The 26,127-nt window shown below is 38.8% G+C and overlaps 1 protein-coding gene across 1 annotated transcript in view; it reads right to left on the bottom strand.

Annotated features, from left to right (window-relative positions):
- gpcpd1 (glycerophosphocholine phosphodiesterase 1) overlaps positions 1 to 26,127 on the bottom strand; it is a 56,440-nt gene that overhangs the window by 4,010 nt on the left and 26,303 nt on the right. Inside the window, exons 8-17 of the mRNA XM_059648813.1 lie at positions 24,783 to 24,906; positions 21,386 to 21,626; positions 20,282 to 20,438; positions 17,445 to 17,574; positions 13,052 to 13,106; positions 8,664 to 8,756; positions 6,966 to 7,043; positions 2,696 to 2,735; positions 1,898 to 1,959; positions 835 to 900 (exon numbers count right to left, since the gene is read on the bottom strand). Coding sequence (XP_059504796.1) covers positions 835 to 900; positions 1,898 to 1,959; positions 2,696 to 2,735; positions 6,966 to 7,043; positions 8,664 to 8,756; positions 13,052 to 13,106; positions 17,445 to 17,574; positions 20,282 to 20,438; positions 21,386 to 21,626; positions 24,783 to 24,906 — 1,046 coding nt within the window. The remainder of the gene's footprint in view (positions 1 to 834; positions 901 to 1,897; positions 1,960 to 2,695; positions 2,736 to 6,965; positions 7,044 to 8,663; positions 8,757 to 13,051; positions 13,107 to 17,444; positions 17,575 to 20,281; positions 20,439 to 21,385; positions 21,627 to 24,782; positions 24,907 to 26,127) is intronic.

The following is a 26,127-nucleotide window of genomic DNA, read 5'->3' as shown; positions in this document are numbered from 1 at the left end:
CACGCCAATAATTCATTGTAAACTAAACAAAGCTGTACATATATTTGACAATTCCTTCATCCCATGACAGAAAAATGCCATACCAGCAATTCAGAAGGTTCTGCAACAAAATTGCTTATTTCAAGCAAATTGTGCAGAATTGTGATAAATTTCATGCTACAGCCCTGTGCCTATTGGGTTAATATTTTAAATTAACATCCCTATAGGGTAAACAAATTTGAAGTTATAATCTCAAGTTTAGATATAGAAGTGGTTAGTAAATGATGCAAGAATGAATGGTCAGTACAGTCACTCTGCAAATAATGGCCTAGTGGTATTAGGATGGTGGAACTTGACAGCAACAAAATAAAAACTGGAATTAACAGTCTAATGAACATGAAACTGTTGTCGAGTGAAAAAAACCATGTGGTTCACTAATGTCCGTTAGGGAAGAAAATCTGTCGTCCTTACCTAGTATGGCCTACATGTGATTCCAGACCCACAGCAATGTTGTTGACTCTTAACTGCTACTTGTGCACTGAGGGATCGGCCATAAATGCTAGTCCAACCAGCAAAGCCCACATTCCCATGAATAAATTTTTTAAAAAGCCATAAAAATACCACCTCAAACAATGCACCAAAATGGATAAGTATCTTAAATTATCTATTTAGACTTGAGCTTGCAATTGCCTAAGTCAGAGGCAACAGAGGTACTGATGGAGCTAAACCATACCAATACTTGTTAATTCACTGTACCTAGTGATAGATTGAGGCAAATATGCCAATTAGACTGCTGCACATACCACGTCACAAAGATTGTTCTTAATGCTACAACTCTGAGGCTATGCAACTTACCTTTTGTTGATAAGGCCATTTAATTTCAATGTTGAATCCAATATGTTCAGGCACACATTCTAAAACCTTAAAAAAAAACAATATTTACTGCAAGCTAAAATGCATCAATATTATCTGACCCACAAAAAAATGAAATTTCACAAACACTTCATAGCAATAACCTATTAAAATAGGCCATTAATTGCATAAGTGGATGGAACTTGAAAATGCGACAATATTACTGCCCCAAAAGAAAGGGTTTGAACAATACCATAATTCTTAATGAATTAAATAAAAAAACCCCTAACCAAGGAATATCAATCTGGATGTGAGTTTGCTCGCTGAGCTGGAAGGTTAGTTTTCAGACATTGTCACCATTCTAGGTAACATCATCAGTGAGCCTCCGACAAAGCGCTGGTGTTATGTCCCGCTTTCTATTTATCTGGTTAGGTTTCCTAGAGTTGGTGATGTCATTTCCTGTTCTTTCTCTCAGGAGATGGTAGATTGGCTCCAAATCAATGTGTTTGTTGATGGAATTTCGGTTGGAATGCCATGCTTCTAGGAATTCTCGTGCGTGTCTGTTTGGCTTGTCCTAGGATGGATGTGTTGTCCCAATCAAAGTGGTGTCCTTCCTTATCTGTATGTAAGGATACGAGTGATAGTGGGTCATGTCGTTTTGTGGCTAGTTGATGTTCGTGTATCCTGGTGGCTAGCTTTCTGCCAGTTTGTCCAATGTAGTGTTTGTCACAGTTCTTGCAAGGTATTTTGTAGATGACGTTCGTTTTGTTTGTCTGTATAGGGTCTTTTAAGTTCATTAGCTGCTGTTTTAGTGTGTTGGTGGGTTTGTGGGCTACCCTGATGCCAAGAGGTCCGAGTGGTCTGGCAGTCAAGAAATATCAATAGCTGAATTAAGACAGCGTCAATTAGTAGCATATCATTTTTATTCCACTCACTTATAATGTAAACCTCTGCGATAGGGTTAGAGAGGGGTTAATGTTAACAGGATCAAAACATGAAAATGGTGCTTCAAAGTCACCTACTGAATATTCTACATAATCAACATCTTGTTCAATAAATTGCATACCTGCTGCAAGGAAGGAAATGGTTGATTTTCTGAAGCATCATTTTCATCATCCATTGAATTTTCTGTGGAATTAAAAATTTGAAAAAATTAAGCAATTTTAAAAACAAACAAACGAGATTGAATGAGAGACAAAGTGTAGAACTGGATGAACACAGCAGGCCAGCAGCATCGTCAGCTTTCCTGCTCCTCTGATGCCGTCTGGCCTGTGTTCATCCCTCTCTACACCTTGTTGCCTCAGATTCTCCAGCACCTGCAGTTCCTCCTATCTCTGAAATGAGAATGACTACCTTCCTACTAACTAATGGGTAAACACAAGGGTTAGATAAAGCTAAACATAATCATACTTAAACTAATGAATTTTACAAGGCTTTATTTTCCCAGTTTAAGATCTGCTGATTTTCAATACTTTTCAGCATTAAAGAAACCAGCAACAGCTGTGGTAATACGACTAATAACATTTGGTCAAATACACATCTGAGTGCAGTATTTTCAAACAATTTCAAGGAACAAGGCTTGCATTCCTCATCCCTAAATTTATATGCAAAAATAGAAAGATAGGAAAATGAAAATAATACTTCTAAATTCAAGGCAAAGTCAGTCTTGTCATTCACATTAAAAGAATTGTAAGTTACACTCAAAAAAATTAAGCAAACATTTAAAAACTGCTTTAAAAAGAACACTTCTAAATTGTCATTTTGAAGATTATCCCTTAAAAGATATCTCAAAATACAATACTGTAATTATTATTATATCACAATGACATGTGGAACCTTGGAAATTTTACAAGTCTATACGTACCTTTATCGCCATTCACCTTCAAAGCAGCCACATGTGCCAACTGAAACGATAAAAGTGGTAGTGGCTGTGTCACTTATTTGTTATGTATGACAGTATGACTGCAGCAATTCACTGTTGTACCCATACTTCTAAACATTGCCACAACATATAACTTTGTCTGTACAAGTATAAACATGCAGGCTTGCTTACATGCGCATAACGTTTGCATATTATGTAAACTGAAAACTTCAAAATCTTTTTAGACTGCACAAGTTATAAGGCACTGCTGAATGATTAGAAGTTTTCAGTTCACAGTCTTCTGGTCTTGCTCATAAGTGGCTTCACATAAAATAACTGCGAGCAATTTTTTAAAAAAAGCAAATACCATAAATCACCCTGAAAAATAATTTTATTTAAATTATTAAGTCATATGAAAATTCCTCTCATTTTCTGGGTTTTGCATGCCATGTATTACTGCACAGCTTACAGAATGGTAGAAAGGAGACAGCTGAAGAGACAGTGGATGCGTTAGTGGTGATCTTTCAGGAATCGCTAGATTCAGGGAGGGTCCCAGAGGACTGGAAAAATCGCTAACCTGACACCCAGTTTACAGGGTGCAAGGTAAAAGATGGAAAATTCAAGCCGATTAGCCTAACCTCGGCTGTTGGCAAGAATTTGGGAGTCCGTTGTGAAGGATGAGGTTTCAGAATATTTGGAAGTGTATGACAATATAGGGCAAAGTCAGCAAAGTTTCATCAAGGAGGGGTAATGCCTGACAAATCTGCTAGAATTCTCCGAGGAAGTAGACAAAGGAGAGCCAATGGATATTATCTACCTAGACTTCAAGAAGGCCGTTGACAAGATGCCGCACTGGAGATTGCTGAGTGAGATGAGGGCCCATGGCGTTACAGGCAATGTGCTAGCATGGATACAAGATTGGCTGTCTGGTAGAAAGCAAACAGTGGGGATAAAAAGGTCTTTCTCAGGAAGGCAGCTGGTAACAAGTGATGTTCCGCAAGGGTCAGCATTGAGACCAAAACTTTTCACTTTATACATTAATGACCTAGATGATAGAACAATGGACATTCTGGCTAAGTCTGCAGACGATACAAAGACAGGTGGAGGGACGGGTAGTGTTGAGGAGGTGGCAAGGCTGCAGAAGGATTTGGAAAGGTTATGAGAGTGGGAAAATAAGTGGCAGATGGAGTACAATGTGAGAAACTGTGGAGGTCATACACTTTGGTAAGAAGAATAAAAACTATGGACTATTTTCTAAATGGGGAGAAAATTCAGAAGTCTGAAGTGCAAAGACACTTGGGAGCTCTAGTCCAGGATTCATTCAAGGTAAACTTGCAGGTTGAGTCAGTAGTCGGGAAGGCATAGGCAATGTTGTCATTTATTTTGAGAGGACTTGAATATAAAAGCAGGCATGTACTCCTGAGGCTTTATAAGGCCCTGGTCAGGGCGCAATCGGAGTACTGCATCCAGTTTTGGGCCCCATATCTCAGGATGGATGTACTGGAACTGGAGTGGGTTCACAGGAGGTTCACGAGAATGGTCCCAGGAATGCAAAGCTTAACATATGAGGAACATTTGAGGACAGAGGCTATACTCATTGGAATTTAGAAGGATATGGGGGGGGGGGATCTAATTGAAACTTAGAGAATACTGAATGACCTAGACAGAGTGAATGTTGGGAAGATGTTTCCACTGGTAGGAGAGACTAGGATCTAGGGGCAGAGCCTTAGGAGTAAAGGGAAGATCTCTTAGAACAGAGGTAAGGAGAAACTTCTTTAGCCAGAGAGTGGTGAATCTATGGAATTCACTGCAACAGGAGGCTGTGAAAGCCAGGTTGTTCAGTACATTTAAGACTGAGATAGATAGGTTCTTGATTATCAAGGGAATCAAGTGTCACAGGGAGAAAGGGGGAGAATGGGAGTGAGGAACTTACCAGACACGATTGAATGGCTGAGTAGAATAGATGGGCCAAATGGCCTAATTTCTGCTCCTATGTTTTATGGTCTAGTGATTATCTGACTTGCTGCCAGGCCTACAGCACTGTATTTGGGGAAAAAATTATAACTGCTGACTAAGTGAGCGAAACTCATCCTCTAATTTCCATTCTCTCACGTTTTACACCCAAGTTCCACTGGATCAGACACTTAATAATATTCGCGATTACAGATAGGACATTGATGCTAACGTCAAGCCAATGACAGTCAGCTCAGAGATTTAACAACACTTGCTGAACAATTCCAAAGTGCCATAAATTGTACCAATGTAAGTTTCCAATGAGTCATATTGCTTGCTTGAAACTACACATATTCACAAACAGGAACACAGGAGCAGGAAAAAGGACGTCCAGACATTTCACCTTCTGAACTGAACTAAAGTCAATAACTGCCTGTTACATTGAGCATAGCAACTGACCAGTATCAATTTGCAAACCAACCCAAAACCTCTCTAATAGTATGAATTGCTCCCTTTGAAAGTTAGTTTATATGTGTCAGTCTGAAGCGTGCAAGAGGTAAAGCTTAAACACCATATCCTCTCTCTCAGCCATTTGGAACATAAACATAGAACTCATTTCAGATGGCCAAGATTAGATTTAAGACTCAAAAACAGAAGTTGCTGGAAAAAGTTCAGCAGGTCTGGCAGCATCTGTGGAGAAAAATCAGAGTTAACATTTCAGGTGCAGTGACATTTCCTCTGAACTGATGGCAACGAGGAAAAGTTGTTTTTTTAAAATGCAGAAGGTAGGATGGGGGAGTGGATAAAGAGTAAACAGTAGGTGGACATAGTGAATAAAACAGACAACAGAAATGACTTCTATCCTACTGTTCCTAACCAAGGTCACAGCATGTACCATTCGCACAACAGTAAGCGCAACCAAACAATTATAAACTTAAATCGTTAAGTTTAGATTAAGTACACCCAATGGTAAATGAACTTGAATTTCTCTGTAGCTTTAGTTATCATCTAGTTTAAAGAAATAATAATTCCACCAATATTCATTAATATTGCATGTTATTATATTGCTGCTAAGACTCCTACAATTAACTGGCTCACCCAAGGAGCAAACCAGGCGAAGAAAATAAAAACAGATTTTCAAAAGCACTGCAATTCATATTCATACTCATACACACTTATTTCAGCCTGTAACCTTGTAAGCCATAAAGTCACATCGGAGAATTTGATTTGCAATGCAAAGTCAAAATGGAAGTTTTTAGGGTTGTTTTACAGCACTAAACAAAACGTGACTAGCATAGTAAAATTGATGCTGAACAGCACAAACTGGTAACCTAAAGTTCTACAAGCAGTACCCAGGTGCATAAAATGCATGTATTTCAAGCTAAATAAGGTTTACAGACTGTTTATAGCACTACACTGCCCTTTCAAAAATTTTACCAGTTCCTGCAACATGGATTTATCCAATCTGTTGACCACAGTGAGAGATAGCATTATGGTAATATTCATTTTTGTTGCTTCAGCATTATGCCAGAATGCAGAAAAAGTGCTATCTTGCTCATTAGTGAACTGATGGGAAGATTGGAATGGTTCAACAGTTTTGTTGTTCCTTTCATATTCAAAGGCATTTTCGCTTACTCCAACATCTCTACAGCAAATGTTTCTCTAAATAATTTAGGCTTCTAATCGCTGATCCCTCTAACTTCCTTTTCTTGCTCATAACTTCCAAGGTCTGAAGTGATACCAACTTCTGAAACTGGAAGTCAATACTGTATTCCAAGTGGTATGCCAATCACTGCACACATAACATCAGAAGGGCTCAGTGAGTGCTAAACTACCTTTTAATCCATACTGTTCTCATACTACTGTTATCCCCTGGCTAAGACTACTGCTTTGAAGGGAAACAGAAAACAAGGTGATGATGCCAGCAGTTCTGAAGAACAGTCACTGGATTCAAAACTTCAATTTTTTCTTTCAACAAATGCTGTCAGAACTGTGTAGTTGTCAGCACTTTCTGTCATAAGGCACCTGGGTCTGAATATTCCCCCTGATTGAGCACATTCACATTTCCAACATTAGAATGGCAAATACCCTACAAAAAAGTATTTAGTTGAATGAACTGTTTTGGAACATTCCAGGATCATCAGAGTCGCTTTCCAACAGATGAATGATTTTTACCACCTGCAATTGTTTATTATTTGTGCTATACTGTTACATTATGTTAATCCAGATCAATCTAGCATACCTTGCTTTCTGTTTGTCATTAAATATATAACTGGGATGCATGGTACTGTTAGATATTCTTGACTATATTACATTATACCTTTAGTAGCTGCAACTGCTCAAATGTAAGTTCCTTTACTGGAATTTCAAACAGTTCCGAAGATTCTTTGTCCATTTTCTGAAAACAAACAGAAACGGAAACACGAGTAATACATCACAAAACAAAAATCAGATCTTTGACACAAAGGATTGAAAGTTTAAAAATAGTTGCATCATAATAAGTAAAGACATGGAAATCACACTACCACTAAATGTAAAACACAATCCACTTAAAGGAACAGTTAGTTTTGTAGTGATATTGCGAGTGAATTAAAAAAAGTGTACAATGGTTTTTCAATGGGGTATCAATGCCACATAAATTTCCAAAACATCAAATGCAGTTGGAATACTTGCATCTACGTTTTCACCAGCACAGGCAAAAGGAAAGAATTCAAGGTCAAAATATTAACTTCTCAAAAAAAGTGCCCTCCTTTACAAAATGTTTCAGGTTGAAGAAGCTTTTACTCATTAATGCTCTGACATGAAGTAGAATGATTTTAATCAACTGCTGTCATGTTTATTATTTGTGCTGCACTGTTTCATTATATTCATTTGAATCAGTCTAGCATATCTTTCTTTCCATCGCTGCACTCTCAAAATATTAAATACAAGTCACTTCATAGTACTTAATGACTGTCCTTTTGAAATCTAAGTAAAACATTCTATTTTTTCCACCCAGTGTCAACAGCAAATACACTGGAATTCAGGCCAAAGCTTCCTTCAAACCTCAGAGCATTACTGGCATTTCGTGACAATCCCATATTCATACCAGACTGAATTTCCAATGATAGTCAAGTAACAGGCAATTTTACGGGATAGACTGTCACTGGGGAATAGAGCAAAATTATTTTTACTTTCTTGCGAACTTCATAGTCATCACTAAGAATACTTTAGCTCTCATCATTCTGCGTTAGATTTAAACCCGTATTCTGCACAATAAACACACTTCAACACAATGAATCAAGTTATTGCTAGATCCTGCATCATTTTACTTATTTCTAACCTCAGCAGGTAAGGCAGCATCTGTACATATAAGATAATGGGGTTAACATTTTAGACCAATTGCCTTTCATCAGAAACAAAAAGAATGTCATTTAAATTTAAAAATCAAAATAAATGGATTTAATCAGCTTGAAAAGAATCCTTCTGATCTTGTTTTGCAGAACGAGCAATGAATGTCATTAACTAAAGGAGTTAGTAGGCCTCCTGAAATAGTGAAAAATTACAAGCCTGTAGGGCCTGTAACGGTCACAAAAAACTGAAACTGATTCATATACAAAAGAGGAAACACAAAGTGGCTGTTACTTCAGAAGTCAAGTCAACAAGTTACCCTGAAGAATGTTAAACACATTCTGGATGGGCTACAATAAAAATCAGGCCCACCAACAAAAATACAGAATAGAGGGCTTATTGCTCTTTCATAGCTTCGAACCTAGAAAATTTCCTTAGCAAAAATATATTTTTAAAATTTCCTACCAAAAGAAAAAAAAAGTGATTTCAGTAAATTCAAGCTTGCATTGGTACATTTCACACATGGTAAAAAATAGTGACCCAGAAAGCTTCTACCTTTAGTACCAACATGAATGAAATTCACAGGATTTGGCCGTGTTCATAATATACAATGCAGGCATACAGTTTCTAATGTTATCAGCTGGTATCTTTTTCTTAAGGGCAATTCAAGAGAAGAAACTTTGCATACCTTTTTCATTAATATACAACAGGTGAGATCATGGTACACAATAGGAACATGGTCTTTTGAAAGATGGACATCAAACTCTACAAAGGCAGCACCCTGAAAGAAATCAAATACATAACTTATATTCTAGAAAATGTAGTGACAGTATTCAAGTCCTGCAATTAATTTATCAGTTTCATGATTGTTTGCAAAAGCTTTCAATAAATTTCGATTTCTACCTAATTGGTTAAAGTTTAGCGATCAAAACATCTGGTCAATCTATATCCTACACGGTTCCTATGGTGACAAAATGCATGCATTGTCACAACTTCAGATACTCAGAGCAAGACAAATATCCGAATTTCAGCCCTTCAAATGTAGAAACTGCATTAATTTCCTCATTTTCAAATATATTTTTCTCCCTTCCTTCTCTTATAACTTCTTGATGCCTGACTTCTCCCATCTGTGAAAATGTCTACCTTCAATTCAGCATGTCACCAATGGCATAACCAAAAATCAAAAAATTACAGGGAGAAAGTACTATTTAAACACAAGTCTTATCTTGTCTCATAAATGCTTCAAATGTTTCCCCAATCAGTTACTTAAGTAAACATGGTAGCATTTCACACAAAACACTGGATCAGTGCAACTGAACTGCTGATAATTAACAGAAGAATGACGGGCATATCAATGTGCTTCCGAATGCGTTAGGTACAGGGCTAGATTATTTGGCTCATCATGCCCACGCTATTTTTAATAAGATCATGGCTGATTTGATTGTAATCTCAGGTCCATTTCCTGCCCACCCATGAAATGTTTTCATTCTCTTGCTAACCAAGAATCCACTCTGCCATAAAAACAGACACAGTCTTTAGACTTGCACCTGCTTTTGAGAAAGAAATAGGCACTCCTCATTTTTAAAAAGGTGACTACTTGTTCTAGATTCTCCCACACAAAAAGAAATCCTCTCACACCCAGAGTGTAAGACCCTCAACTTTGTAGGGTTTCAATTAAATTGCCATTTATTTTTCCAAACTCAAGCAGTTACAAGCCTAATCTGTCCAATCTTTCCTCTCAAGAAGACCCACCATTTCAGATTGTATCTAGTAAACCTTCTCTAAACTGTAAATAAATTCTCTAAGCATTGCAACAAACAGTAATATTCTATTACCTTTTCAACTTACTTGCTGTACCTACATGCTAGCCTTATATGACACATGAACTGGGTATGCAGTCCTCACTGCACATCAGAACCCTGCCAAAAAGACTTCTATTAATGTTCTGTTACTGCTTATTTGAGAAACTGGAACAGTTAGATGAAGCTTGTTTTAATGTTTTAGCTGGACAACACTTAACTATGTAGCACTCCCTCAGAACTCAACTGCAGTGTTTCCCTAGATAATATGTTCCAATCTCAGAGGAGGAATAACCTACAACCAAAGTTTCATAATTGAAAAACTCACCAGCTGAGTCAAATTGACATAATCAGGAAGCATGTAAAGTCATAACACATACTGCCTTTCAGTACAATGCAATTTAATTTAACCACCAAAATTAAAATGACAATTTGGAATGCAATTCCTCAAATAAAGCAAGACAATTCAATCAATTCATATTTCAACAGACTCCATTAGATGATCACTACTGCATAGGAATAGTGCAAAGTAGGATATAAAACAGGAGACAAATAGGAATACGTGCCCCAGAAAGTATAATTGAACGAAAATCATCTCCACCCTCAAAATATTGAGGTGAATTAGCCAATTCTTGTGTTCATTTCCTTTAACTCATTTAGGCCCATTTAAATGTGATCACTGTCCATTATAGGTTTGTTAAAAGGAATGCTACATTTATGGTCTGGTGTTTCTGTTTTTCATAAAAAATTGTTGAACTCCTAGGGTAGTTCCTGGTGAAGAGTTAAGGTTATAACATTAAAATTTTGTAAGCGTATGGTCAATGTTGTTAAAGATTATCGTTGAAACTCCTGAAAACTAATTTTAGTTACTTGGCTGTTATTTGATATTCCTACAAATTTCTTTCTCCACTATTTAAGAACACTGTAGCCAGAGGACCCACTGTAAAAATTATTACACTGCCAAAACTTTTATTAATCTGATGTTTAAACTCATAATTGGCATTTAACAATTATTAACTTTAGAAGATGTGCCAATAATGGACACATGGCAACCTAATTATACTTAAATATTTAAGACTTGTGTCCAATTTACAGCCTGAAGAGCATAAATAAAAAGAAAACTTCTTAATTTTCTGAAGATTGCTCAACATTGGAATGCACATGGAAGGGGGGGGTGTGACAGTTACATGAGAAATATTAGTGGTAGCTGACAGAACAACTCATCATTCCCAAAAGATGAATTAAGTTTTAAAAATGTGCTGTCAGGGCCACTCAAATACCAGTATATCTGGCCATAATAGGTCACTCTGTCATTACCAATAAGGCAAGTCCTGAAATAGCTTTAATAGTAAAGCATCTGATGCATTAGTCCCTTCTAGGTGTAATACCTGTAAAGTCTATGTTATCCAGAACTCAAACAACCAGAATTTCCCTTAATTTCAGATACCACAAAAAATAGGAATAGGAACAGGCCATTTGGCCCCCTCGAGCTTCTGCTATTCAAAAGAATCATGACTGATCAGACACTCATGACGTCCACTTTCCTACCCTTTTCCCATACCCCTTGATTCCCCTACTGATCAAGAATCTATCTCAGCCTCAACTATACATAAAGACTCTGCCCCCACAACTCTCAGCATCAAGGACTTTCAAAGACTGTCAACTCTCAAAACAATTCCTCACCTCTATCTTAAATTGGCAGCCCCTATTCAAAGACTAGGCACTCTGGTCCAAGCTCTCCTATGAAAGGAAACATCCTCTCAGTATGTACCCTGACAAGTCCCTTAAGAATCCTGTGGCCCCCCGCTACATGAGATGATCACATGACAATTCCAGATGCTTGGTATATGGATAATGGGGATTGTGCTGTGTACTACTAAAGAGCCACTTGGGCACTATTATTTTTAACACTGCATGCCACTAATGAAGAATGGTACTTAATATCTTCTCCGCAGAGTAGAAGCAGCAAACAGGTAGGCACACACCGAGAAAGGAAATTCCAACTACTCCAGTTCAGAGCAGAACAACTGGAAAGCATCAACATAGGTTAAACAATCAAAAAGACTGGAAATGCAACAAGCTTTAACTTGCAGGTAGATGTGGAGTGAGAATCGATCATGCAAAAACAATCCACAGCAAACTAACAGCAAATATCATGAATAATCTTGGAAATCAATCGTCAGTTCTGACAACTTCAGTGATACAAGATATTAATGATATTAATACTACGTTTCTAAGGTAAAAAGAATGCTTCAAAGTATTGGTCAGAGGAAGAATGTTAAATGAGAAAGGGTAGATTAGGAAGTGATAACCAAAAGCTTAGCCTAAGAGATGAAAGATGTACAAGGATGAATCTTGGTGACGAAAAACATTAAGCTAACAATTTTGTGCACAGAATCTGGAGTCATGAAGACAGGCAAAGGAACGAATACACACATGAAGAGCTTGCGGAAATTTTGTAGAAGTAAAGAATGGGAGGTGGGTTAGGATAGTATGAAAGTTAGAATTGCTCAAGATATAATCAAGGTTTTCAGCAATAAATCAGCCAATAAAATGTCAAATTTAGCACAGTGGTAGCTCATTCACAGTTTCAATTCGGCAGTCATGTATAAAAATCGCACTCCTAAGTTTTGAGCACACAATACAACTTGGCATTTTAGTGCTACAATATTACAGGCACTGCTTTCAGATGTGTTATCAAATCAAGGACTGCCTGTTTGCTGGGGGGATGTAAAAGATTCTCTGGCATTATTTGAAAATGAAGTGTTCCAGTGTTCCTGGCCAATATTTATCACTGAACCATCATCATCTTCATCTCAAAAAAATGTGTTAATTTATCTCACTCGTGATCTTGCGCTGTTCAAACTGCTGTTGATAACAAGGAAATTAAGAGCTTAGAACTATAGTAAACAAGGTACTAAAACACAAGAACTCAAGAAAAAGGAAACATAGACCATTCCATTTATCATATCTAATAGGGGTAACTCATTTTCCACTCATTTAGGTAGCAAGTTTTCATTTGCTCAATTTCATTCGTCCTTTCAGGATCTAAAATATGCTTTTCATGTCAACCATGAAACAAAAAATTAATACCTATATTGAAACCTGTAAATTTGAAATGTCACCATAAATTTAACTCCATAATTTACAGTCTAACAAGTCATCAACATCACAAGGGCCATTTGTTCCAATAAATTACTTCTAATAATTTAAGGAAACTATTCATCATGACCTTGAGTGTCACATATCTGAACAGCAGAGTTTTTGTATTACATACGTGACTGGCGGCATTTTTGAAAGAGGCTATTGTGTTTTCTCGAACTTTTGCGAGGCTAAAACAGAATGAGGAAAATCAGCACAATGAAACCACAATGAAACCACGTACAGTTAATAATTTCAAGTATCAAAGGTGAAATAACCTAGTATCTAGTTCCCTGATATTAAACAGGCAATACATGCGCGTTTAAAATAGAAACTAATAAACATTCAGGAAAAAATAAATTATATTGTTGCACCAAAAATACAGAACAAAAGAAATTATTTAGGGAAAGTAACAGGGTTTTTAAAAAAAAATTGCACGATTGCTTTAATAAAGATGCAGGGCGGAGTAAGTGTGGTAGTAAAGAGAAAATCCACAAAGACATGGTGGTCATTTTGACTTTAACTGACAGAAGTTAATTTCTTTCTTCCATCTCCCATCCAGCAGCTGACCAAACTGAAAGTCAGTCCAGCGATGACAGGTGGAAAAATGACAGCAGAAGGCTGCAACCAAGAACGGATCCTCGTGTACTGACTGAGGTAGTTAGGAGAAAGGAGGAAGCAAGGGATTAGACTTGAGGGACTGGGTAGAGAGTCATCTTGCAAGGAATTAGGTCAGATAGTTGATAGAAGGGATGAGGGGGGCAAATAATAATTTGAACAATGGATCAAGGATGAGGTAGTTGGACCCAAAACATCACAGAAGGTCAAAAGTGAGAGCACGTGCATATGTGAGGAAAGGGACCCTAATGGAGGGAAAAGGGAAAATGAAAGGTGAGAGACTGTAGTGGAGGAGACAGGGCACAATTTGAGTGAAGAATTCAGAAACTGCATGGAGACAGGGCACTGCAGGAGGGAACAAAGAATAATGAGAGCAGGCAGATAGACAAACAAAACACCTCCACAGATGAGAGGTGGTGGTAGCGGTTCGGGCTGGGGAGATGAGAGGTCTGATTGCAGCAGATGGGAGAGACAGGTCATGGCTGGGTAGAGTGGAAACCAAAAAGTTTCCTTCAGGTACTCCAGCTCCTTACATAAATTTATAAAATCATAGAGGAATACACACAGGGTGAACAGCCAACATCTCTTCTCCAAGGGAGGGGAGTCCAAAGCTAGACGACGTAGGTTTAAGTGGAAAGTGGAAGATTTAAAAAAAGGGATCTAAGGTTCTTCTACACAGAGGGTGGCGCATGCATGGAATGAGCTGCCAGGAGGAGGAGGAGGAGGAGGAGGAGGAGGGTACAATTACAAAAGGTATCTGGATAGGGTACATGAATAGGAAGGGTTTATAGGGTTATGGGCCGAATTGTGGCAAATGGGACTATATCAGTTTAGAATATCTGGGCAGCGCAGGGGAGTTGGACCGAAGGGTCTGTTTCTGTGTTGTATGACTCTATAATAAGTACGACAGCGAAACTTGACTGTGCATTTCACTTGAAATGCCAGAGCTCTCAACTAAGGCACTATACAAAGAAATATGTAGGACTCCTGCCCAAGTCCTCAGCATTGCCTTTATATAAATTGAGGTTACAAGACAGGAATCATACACGCAAGTCTAAACAACTCAATCCCCATTCTGGAGTTAAGCTTTCAATATTTTCTTTCTAAATCTACATTAACAATAAAAATATCTCAGCAAATATATTGCAATGCAATTGCACACCCACACCAATAGTGATGGGAAAGCAGAAGAGATGAAGGAATGGAGACAGAGGTGAACAACTCAGATAATGGGAGGAAGAGAGAAGGGGCACCTAATTACTATCAATTTTAAAAAAAAACCTTAAAAAAAACCCGTCCAGATTTTCTCTCCCAGCAACAGTACGAACAAATTGCTGCTTCCATATCTCCACATCCACAGGTAGAAATGCCTTTCATGCGGTCCTTGGCCAGTCAGCTCAGTTGGCTGGATAACTCTTTAGTGATACAGAGTGATACCAACAACATGGGTTCAATTCCCACACCAGGAGGACTCTCATTCTCAACCTCTCCTCTCACCTGAGGTGTGGTGTCCCTCAGGTTAAACCACCAGTCATTAGCCTTGCTCTCCTTCTAATGACAGATCAATCTTATGGCCTGGTATGACTATGGCAACTTTATTATTATTTGCATTAAGAGGCAATGTGGCAGTCAAGAGGAATGAAGTACAGAATCAGCTTCACGTTTGCTACACACACATTTAAAGGGGCTGAAGATGGCAATACGCCAGAGCCCGCTTTTCAGCTAAGATGGTCACCATAAATGCTTTCTGAAGGAAAGCTGGGTAAACAAGATGGGTAGAATAAGAATACGATAATTAACTTAGAAAAATAACAAGTTGGATACGCTTGTGTAGATCATAATAATGACAAGCTTGTTAGATTGAATGACATATTTAGTAATTTTAATTAATAATTGAGCACCAGCAGGCAATGAATATATTTATACTGAGATGTAAAACAAACAGGTTTAGAGAAAACCAAAATAAATATTACGGTTATATCATAATGTCAGGAAAGAATTAGTTTGAAACCTACTCAAATTAAAAGAAGACAATGTTGTATACTGGAAATTTTCAGAAAGGAGCTTTGGAAATGCTTAAAAGGCTGCACATGGTCAAATAACTAACCCAGTTTCCAAAGAATAATATTACAAGTATAGTATCAAAATTTATACAACACCTTTAAAGCAGTAAAGGTCTAAGGCATTTCACAGGAGCATTATAAAGCCAAGTATGACATTGTGCCAGGTAAGATCAGTTGATCGAAAGCTCGGTCAAGATGATTAACGTTTTTAAGAAGTATCTTACAGGTAACCAATGAGGTAAAAGGGCCAGAGAAGTGTAGGGAGGCTATTTCAGACCTTTACACTAAGGCAAGCAAAGGTGCAGCCACCAATGGTGAAGTGATTAAACCAGGGGTGCACATGGGGTCAGAAAGCAGTGCAGGCATCTGAAGAGATTGAGGGGGTGGAGATTAGACAGATAAGAAAGGGATGCTGCCATGGATTGTAAACAAGGATGGAAAGTTATTTTTTCTGAAAAAAAAAATCAACATTGGAAAAAAGGACTGACAAAACAAGTTGGAAATCACACTGTGCCAGCAAGTACATCTAGATGCAACATTTTATTCAGAGTTCAGAGCTACTTAGGCCTACTAATAGCAATCATGATTACTTTACACAAAATAAAACTTTTGGTTTCAATATGGACCCATTCTGACAGAGATCAAAAATAATTTATATGCTTAGCTTTAACATTTAAACTTGCACCGCCTACATTACTAATAGTGGATAACGTCAGGTTTTGATCATTAATTCAGCCAAGCAATAAAGTTAGCTCAACACTGGTTTCAGAATACAAATAGAGTGGAGTCACACAGCACAGAAATGAACTTTTGTCCCCAAACTTGTCCATGCAGACCAGGTATCTACATCTACTCTATCCAGGGCTTGTAGTATTCTATAAATTTCAATGAGCCCTCTCCCCCGCCTTCTAAACTCCATTGGGTGCTGACCCAGATTCATCAAACGCAACTCTTATGACAAGCCCTTCACTTCTGGAATCATTCCTGTGAACTTCCTCTGGATCCTCTCAAAAGGCCAGCAAATCCTTGCTTAAATATGGGACCCAAAACTGCTCATAAATATTCCAAATGTAAACCTTACGAGAATCCTGAACTAGGACCAAAGTCCCACTGTGATTCAGATTGTCAAAGTTTTTCCTCGTTCAGCACATTCCACACCTCACCTTATGGTGTAAAAGCCTTTTTTTTAAAACCTCCTCACCTCACATTTCCCTCTTTAAACAACACCCTCTGTTTCTAGATCTGTTTGAGTGGCGACAATTTCTCACTATCCACTCTGTCCAGATTTTTAAATGATTTTTGAAACTTCTTTCAAATTTCCTTTAAGGTCTTCTCTCCAAGGGAAACAGCCCCAAATTCTGCTGTTTAATTAAATAAGAGCCCTTAATGTGAAGGGCATGGATAGGAAATTAACTAATTGACAGAAGACCAAGTAGGAATAAAAGGGATCTTTTTCAGAATGGCAGTCAATAGCTAGTGTAGTTCCACAGGGGTCAGTGTTGGGACACAACTATTGATGTTATACATTAATGATCTAGATTGAAGGACTGGAGGACATTGTTGGTAATTTTGCAGATGACACAAAGATAATTAACGCTGAGGAAGCAGGGAGGCTGCAGAAGGACTTTGACAGGCTAGGAGAGCGGACAATTAAGTAGCAGATGAAATACGACGTGGGAAAGTTATGCACGTTGGTAGGAAGAAGAGACACACAGACTAAAATGAAGATGACAAATAGAAAACAACACAATATGCTCTTCTGCAGTTTGGTATTTTGGATACATTTGAGGAACTGTCAGTTACACGCCTAACCAGAATACACAGAATAGAAACTGCCTTAACACTTACTTTGCAGATGATGTATTTCCAGCACCTCTGTGCCCAACGTCTAAAGCCATTTTGGGTTTCCAATACTTGGACAATGAAGGAGACATGTCACAAATATAGCTTTCCAAGGGTTTAATAACAAGGTAGTCAACTATATGTGCAGATAAAGATATACAGAAGTGGTTAGTAGCTGATATTCCAATTCATGCCATTGAAGTAGCTATATTTAGTTGTGATCCAATTAAACAATAACTAAGACTCCATCCATGAGTGAAAGGCAATGCCATCAGAAAGTTGTATCAGTGATAATGGGAACTGCAGATGCAGGAGAATCCAAGATAACAAAGTGTGAAGCTGGATGAACACAGCAGGTCAAGCAGCATCTCAGGAGCACAAAAGCTGACGTTTCGGGCCTAGAACCTTCATCAGAGACGGGGATGGGGAGAGGGTTCTGGAATAAATGGGGAGAGAGGGGGAGGTGGAGGTGGACTGAAGATGGAGAGAAAAGAAGATAGGTGGAGAGGAAGGGAGGGGATAGGTCAGTCCAGGGAAGACGGACAGGTCAAGGAGGTAGGATGAGGTTAGTAGGTAGGAAATGGAGGTGTGGCTTGAGGTGGGAGGAAGGGATGGGTGAGAGGAAGAACAGGTTAGGGAGGTGGAGACAGGCTGGGCTGGTTTTGGGATGCAGTGGGGGGAGGGGACAAGCTGGGCTAGTTTTTTGTGACTCAGTTCGCAAAATCCTCACTCACCCCCATCCCAGGCCGCAAGATGACTTTCCATATTAAGCAGATGTTCACCTGCACATCTGCCAAATGTGGTATACTATATCCATTGAACCCAGCGTGGCCTCCTCTACATTGGGGAAACCAAGCAGAGGCTTGGGGACCGCTTTGCAGAATACCTCCGCTCGGTTTGCAATAAACACCTACACCTCCCAGTCGCGAACCATTTTAACTCCCCCTCCCATTCCTCAGACGACATGTCCATCACGGGCCTCCTGCAGTGCCACAATGATGCCACCCGAAGGTTGTAGGAACAGCAACTCGTATTCCGCTTGGGAGCCCTGCAGCCCAATGGTATCAATGTGGACTTCACAAGCTTCAAAATCTCCCTTCCCCCACTGCATCCCAAAACCAGCCCAGCTCGTCCCCTCCCCCCAGTGCATCCCAAAACCAGCCCAGCCTGTCTCCGCCTCCCTAACCTGTTCTTCTTCTCACCCATCCCTTCCTCCCACCTCAAGCCGCACCTCCATTTCCTACCTACTAACCTCATCCCGCCTCCTTGACCTGTCTGTCTTCCCTAGACTGACCTATCCCCTCCCCACCTATCTTCTTTTCTCTCCATCTTCAGTCTGCCTCCCGCCCTCTCCCTATTTATTCCAGAACCCTCTCCCCATCCCCATCTCTGAAGAAGGGTCTAGGCCTGAAATGGCAGCTTTTGTGCTCCTGAGATGCTGCTTGACCTGCTGTGTTCATCCAGCTTCACACTTTGCCATCAGAAAGTTGATGACACTGCATGTATCTGCAGTGAAAATACTATACAAAATAACCTTGGAAAATTCCAGTCTTCTCACAAACACATTCAGGGTTTTATCTTTTTCTGCAAATATCAATTGATAAAGGAGCTTCTGTTATGTCCTTAAACTGTGCATTGGAGGTTTTCACCTCCCGATCTCCTAAGAAATGAAATCTTTAGTATGTTGAACAAGTGGTAGCCACTTGTAATCAGGAATGAAGGTCCTGCAAGAGAATGTAATGGGCTTGTATATGAACTTAAAGGACAAAACGATTTAAAGAAAATTAAAAGATAAACGGAAGAGATCAGGAGTGTTCGGTATAATGACTGTAATTTACGATCATCCAACTTAAACCATGTTCTGGGATGTTATCAGAAGTTTTGCTCTTCTAAAACTTAAATGTTGGACTTCTGCATTGTGAATCATCGTTTCTGAGAAGCACAGCCTCAGTCCATCAACATACCACAAAAAATTATTTTAACAGCAATGCAAACAGTATTTTCTTGGCCCAACATCACCCAAAACAAATTTTAAAATGGACTGCAAAGTATGACGAATTGCAAAAATAATTAACAGATGACATAGATAACAAAGTGTGAAGCTGGATGAACACGGCAGGCCAAGCAGCATCTCAGGAGCAAAAAAGCTGACGTTTTGGGCCTAGACCCTTCATCAGACCTCTGAAGAAGGGTCTAGGCCCGAAACGTCAGCCTTTGTGCTCCTGAGATGCTGCTTGGCCTGCTGTGCTCATCCAGCTTCACACTTTGTTATCTTGCATTCTCCAGCATCTGCAGTTCCCATTATTTCTAACAGAATGACAAAGGTCACTTATGGCAGTCAATATGGCCAACAGCTTAGAACAAATCTGTCAGCTCTGACATTGAGAAAAAAAAACAAACACTTGGGGATGTCAACACCACATAGCTTAAAATCTATAAACACATTTGATGAACTGTGAGTATATTTGGAACAGAATAAGAAATAAAACCGGCAAGACAAAGCTAAAAACAAAAAGAGCAGCACGTGAGCGCTGCATTCATATAGCTTTTAACATCCAGGTTATTGAACTGTTGGATAATTTAAATGCGAGTGATTTAGAGCAATTTCATTCTTTAAATAATGTCCCTCCTAACAAATTGTACAGACCGTACCTGGACCAGTATTTAACTTACTATCAATTGTCCAAAATGTGTGTTTAAAGAATTACCATAAGGTTAAGAAACCTCCAAATTAAATGGGCTCAATCACAAACGATGACAAGCACATTAGAGCGGCCATATGTGTCTAATGGTGCATCACTGCAGATCTATCCAACAAATTTTGCAATTTCGAATACTGATACCTTTCACTTTTCCAATAGTTTGTCTAGAATTTCTACTCATGATCGGAAGTGTGATAACTCCACTGGACTTTTCCACAATTGTTGAGGACAGAAGACAGGCTGTTCCAACAAGTCCAGGAAGTGCGTCACCTTGTACTACTGCTACACCCAGCTCTTCCTGTAAAACAGAAGGATAAATTTGCACCACATTTAAGATATAAGTGATCTAAATCATTCACACCAGACAAACAATGCTTTCAGAGAAAAATAAATCCGGGAAGAATTAAGAGTAGCAAAAACACTGTTCTTAACTTGTTGAATATCAGTCAGTCAATCAAGCCCCTTCCGATTGTGTCTATTTCTCCCACAACACTTTGAATCCTTTGCATCATAAAGTACCAAGTCTGTGTGTCTGGTGACAATATTCAAGGATGTCACTTCAAGACCGGATCAACTCCACATTTCTTTTTGGCTTCCACCCCTACATTTTATGTTAAATTCTGCCAGTTTTGTTTTTATGCTGCACTACATTTGTCCTTGCTCATCTGCAGGTACACCATTTTAAAATTCTCATCTTTGCGCTTAAATTATCTCACACAGAGGGGGGTCAATCTAGTCCTGATTTAAAATGGCAAACTGGAACAGCATTAAAAGGATTTTGTCAGAATGAGTTACAATGGAAGCTGCAAATACACAGACTGTATTGGACAAAACCAGTGACTGAACAAGTAAACCTGTAATAAGCAGCAGTATCCTGGAACTGTATTTACTGACACTGTTGGAATGTACCATGGCCAAAGCTTCTGACAGAATAACGAAGGCTTACATCAATAAAGTTGCATCAGTAGCTAAGCATTAGCAGGAGTTAGGAGTGGAGGGGAGGTAAGCTTATTATCCACCGTAAAAATCCAGCTAACAAATATAATGTTCTCAAATAATACAGCAATTAGCTTTCCAATATGAAGGATACATTATGAATTCTTTCCTTCCACCTCTAACTTCAAAATATACAAGCTGATCATCAGCAGTTATTGCTACACAATGATGTTACTGACCATTATTCTGATGCATCGCCTTATAAAGAAAGTTATTTTATATTAAAAAAAGTAAGAACAAAAGTCATACCTCAAAGAAGTCAAAAATTAGTTCCAGGTTATCTGGCTCCATGGTCTGAATGCTATACTCCATCCACTGACCAAGTTCTAAGGCATATCCACACTCTGGCTGTGAGTGACGGGATTTGTATCCACTGTCACTGATTAAGGAGATTTCTAAAGTATTGGGCATTTTCTCCATAGAGGTAGTTAACAGTTTGTCATCATCCTCCTCCTCCTCCTCTTCAAAACCCTCCAATGTCAGCTTTACCCTTTAAACAGCACGGGCATTAAAGAATTCAGATATTAAAACTGCAGGACATTCATTCAACATTCACTTTGCATCAAACAATCTATAACTGTGGTCTTAATAGTTGAAATAATTTTTAAAAAAGAGAAGCAAGCATCCACATATTGGTTTGCAAGGCCAGTCTATCAACTGGGTCATCCAAGAACAAAAACTGAAGTTGCTGGAAAAGCTCAGCAGATCTGGAAGCATCTGTGAAGAAATATCAGAGTTAACAGAGTTAAGCCATTGCTACAGAAATACTACTTAATCATTAAACTCACTCAGACACAAACCAAACCCACATGTCGCGAACTCAATTCCTGTCTAAAATAAATTATATAGCTGAATGTCATCAAGCCTACAATAATCTTAAATTACACGGATTACCCAGTTAAAAACTGAAAGAACTTTGGATGCTGTAAGTCCGGAACAAAAATAGAAGTTGCTGGAAAAGCTCAGCAGATCTGGCAGCATCTGTGAAGGAAAAAGCCGAGTTAACATTTCAGATCCAGTGAAGTGGGTTCTAAGGAAGGGTCAGTTAGCGACACGTGGGTTTGGTCTGTGTCTGAGTAAGTTTAACGATTAACTAGTTGTTCTGTAGCAAAGACGATTGTTTTTAAATTAAAGCAATATGAGAATATGCTTCCAGTGTGCATCTTCAGTTTAGAAAATCAGATTTTGTTTTTTTTTGATTAGGGGAAACATTCATAGCTTGCAAGAAGCTTTTGGGCTTTGGTTTGACAGTTTTTGCAGAAGTCTTGTCTGAAACCAAATATTTTGCTTAATCAATTGCACAAAAAACAAGTTACCTGTGTGAGCAATGTAGTTTAATACCAGAAGTTTTTGATCACAATCCTGAAACAGTCAGCTGAAGCTGAACTAATTCAGTTGTGGGACTGAATGCTCCAAGAATTGGGCAGGGGTAGAGGTGCATGGAGGAGGGAAGGAGAGCGAGAGCGAATGGTGGTGAAACCACAGTTCATTATGCCCTTTAGATATCCAGAAGAAAGGGATTCTCTACTCAATCTCTCCTCTCGCTTCAGGAGGTGGTGACTGTGCTGGTGGTTTAACCTGAGTCACTTCCAATGATGCAGCAGACTACGGTCTGGTAAAATTATGGTGACATTACTTTTTTTAAAATCGGAGTATTTTGTCTCTTATGATTGCTTGGTCTGTGCCAGACATTTGCAGACAACAGTAAACAGTTAGGTGAATTCTGCTTACTTTTTACTCAACTGCAGCTTCCCAACAAAGAAAAAGACCCCTTTTCTTTGACAATCAGGAATGGACGAGCTGACGCTTCCTGTAATTGTGCAGTTGGTAGACAGGAAACACAACTTTTAATCCCCAAACTGTTCCCTAGACATGCCCTCCAAATAGCCAGTGCCTGAGCCTGAATCAGGCCAGTCACAATCCTGACTTAGTATTCAATCCTGTGCCTGCCGTAAGATTATTGGCACTTCAGTCCCCTCCTCGCTTTTGTTACCCTTAGACCTGACTACTCTAATGCACTCTTGGCCTGCTTACCACAGTATGTCCATATTGAAGCAACTGAAACTCAAATACTCAAATACCCAAATCCCAGAGTCAGGTTCACACATCACACCTGTACTTGCTAGGTATGAAATAATTACTTAATTGTATCCTTGCTTCAAAATCGTACACTGACTTTTCTTTTACTCGACCAGTTGGAAAATCCCAAGATATATGTTCCACTCTAATTTTAACTGTTCCACAAATACTGCCCAAGTCCTCAGTTGCCAGGGCTTAGGTTGTGGAATCGCCTCCCTGAATGTCTCAATCAGTTTTCCCTCCTTTAAGACATGCCTTAATACTAAACACCGAAGTATATAGTGCTCACATATCCCCCTCTAGTCAGGATTGTTACAAACTTTGAGAAGAAATAGTTTAGTAACAGCCCTATTTTCCTCCATTCCCATTTCTACCTCACAAAGGATGGACTGCCAATAAACTCATGATGCTTGGATATCGATGTGACAATTGAAAATCCAAAAATTAAAGTAACTTGAAAGGGTTCAGAGAAGATTGACAAGGATGTTGCCAGGGTTGGAGGGTTTGAGCTATAGGCAGAGGCTGAATAGGCTGGGGCTATTTTCCCTGGAGCGTCAAAAGCTGAGGGGTGACCTTAAAGAAGTTTATAAAATCATGAAGGGCCTGAATTGGGTAAATACACAAGGTATTTTCCCCAGTGCAGGGGAGTCCAAAATTAGAGGGTATAGTTTAAGGTGAGAGGGGAATAATTTAAAAAGGGACCTGCGGGGTAACTTTTTCATGCAGAGGATGGTGTGTGTATGGAATGAGCTGCCAGAGGAAGTGGTGCAGAATTTACAACAAGTTAAAAGGCTTGTGCATGGGCATATGAATAGAAAAGGTTTGGAGGGATAAGGGCCAAATGCTGGCAATTGGGACTATATTTATTTAGGATATCTGGTCGGCCTGGACGAGTTAGGCCGAAGCATCTGTTTCCATGCTGTATATCTCTGACTTTAATAATTTTGCAGTAGGTCTGAAAACAGGTAATGGCATTTGATTTTATACCAGTGGCACAAGGAAATATTGTTAAAACTAGCTTTAACGAAGAAATTGTTTCAGTAAAATAATGGTGTATGGCATCTTAGGATCAAAAGATTTACAAAATGCAAAGTGAAGCATCAAGGTAAAGTGTGAAGTCTCTTATACAAGAAGAATATCAAATAATTCATAGACAGTTAGCAAAGCAATGATATTACTAAAGAATAAAGGGGGAAATGGTGCCCGCAGTTTTACTGCTGTGAAGTAAGCTCTCCTGGGATCAACATAAAGTTAAAACATTTTCACAGTTCAGTTACTTTATATAGCAAACATAAAAACTACATCAGTTTCAGAGATAACAAAGTATGGAGCTGGATGAACACAGCAGGCCAAGCAGCATCTCAGGAGCAAGAAACTAAATAACAAGCATGCAAACCCAGAGAGAATACATTGTAGTTTGACAAATTATGAATGTGATTCACATTATATCTAATCAGCTCTTCAGAACATGCAATGGTTTCAAATTCCATTTCTTAACAAGCTAGTCAAGATTTATGTTTTGAACTGTCATAAAGGAGCAGTGTTACATTTTAAAAAATTGGTTTACCTAAATCTGGACTTCTTGAACTTCTTCTTGGATATGGAAACCGGAGGTTTCTCAGAATAATGCAATCTCAACCGAATTTCACTTTGGCAAGTTAACCACCCAGACTCCAACTTCTCAACTCCATCTATAATGACAGATTAAATTGCTTAGTTTATACGCATCAAGAGATATGTTATAAAATGCTTCACATCAGTGTATACTTTTCAAACCCTGCAGAGCTATTACATTTGACAGTCTACATACACACCATTTTGCAAACAGTATTACGTTGCAGTATACATCAGTGATGTCACAGTAAATGATTTATAACTAAATGATTGAAGTTCGGTTTGTGTGTAGGTATATCTACTATTAGTTACATTCTAAAAAGTAGAAGTGTTCGGTTTAGCACCACCTCCACCAAAAATTATAAAATGCTTAATGTAAATGACAAATGTACAATGTACAAAAATATTTAAGCAAGCACTTGAAAGTAATAACAACAGACTCTAAGTCATTATCCAAATTACAAGTCTTCACACAAAACATCCAATTGGTCTGTTTCACCATGTACCCCCTGTAGAATTGTTCAGCGGATCATCTGCACCACTAAACCAACAGAAATAGTGATTTGGGTCACTGTTTTAAAAACTCTAGCAGGCCACTATTATAGAAGTAACAAAAGAAAAAGCTGGCGAATCATGACATAGAAGGGACCAAACATCTTAATTCTGTCCACTTTAGTTCAGCAGTAATCTCTCAATTATAAGACCATAAGGCACAGGAGTGGAAGTCGGCCATTCAGGCCATTGAGTCTGCTCTGCCATTCAATGAGATCTTGGCTGATCCTATAATCTTCAACTTTCACGCCTTTTCCCCTCATGGCTCTTAGTTGTCTTACAGATTATATTTAACCTGAAGGGAAAAACAATCAATGATTATGCCTTACCAACCCTCTGAGGCAAAGAATTCCAAGGTTCACCACGAGAGAAGAAATCCCTCCTCATCTGTTTCAAACGTGTGACCACTTATTCTGAGATTACATCTTTTGGTTCTAGAATCCCTCACAAGGGGGAACAACATTCCTGTACCTAATCTTTCAGGTCCCACAAGAAACTTGAATGTTTAAATAGATTGCCTCTCCTTCGATATTACAACAAGCAGTCTCTCCAAACCTTGTAACAGCACAACTAACTTTCTCTGGACTGCCTTCAATACCAATGTATCTTTCCATTGGTAAGGGGCCCAAAGTATTTCAGCTATTGTCGGACTAGTGCCTTGGGTAGTGACAGCAAAATCTCCCTACTTTCATTCTCCATTCCTTTTGACTTAAAAGCTAACATTCTACCTGCGTTCCCTTTAACTG

The sequence above is a fragment of the Stegostoma tigrinum genome, chromosome 9 (assembly GCF_030684315.1).
Source record: "Stegostoma tigrinum isolate sSteTig4 chromosome 9, sSteTig4.hap1, whole genome shotgun sequence".
NCBI lineage: Eukaryota > Metazoa > Chordata > Chondrichthyes > Orectolobiformes > Stegostomatidae > Stegostoma > Stegostoma tigrinum.
Note: the sequence above shows the minus strand (reverse complement) of the source record. Positions and strands in the feature narration are given on the sequence as shown.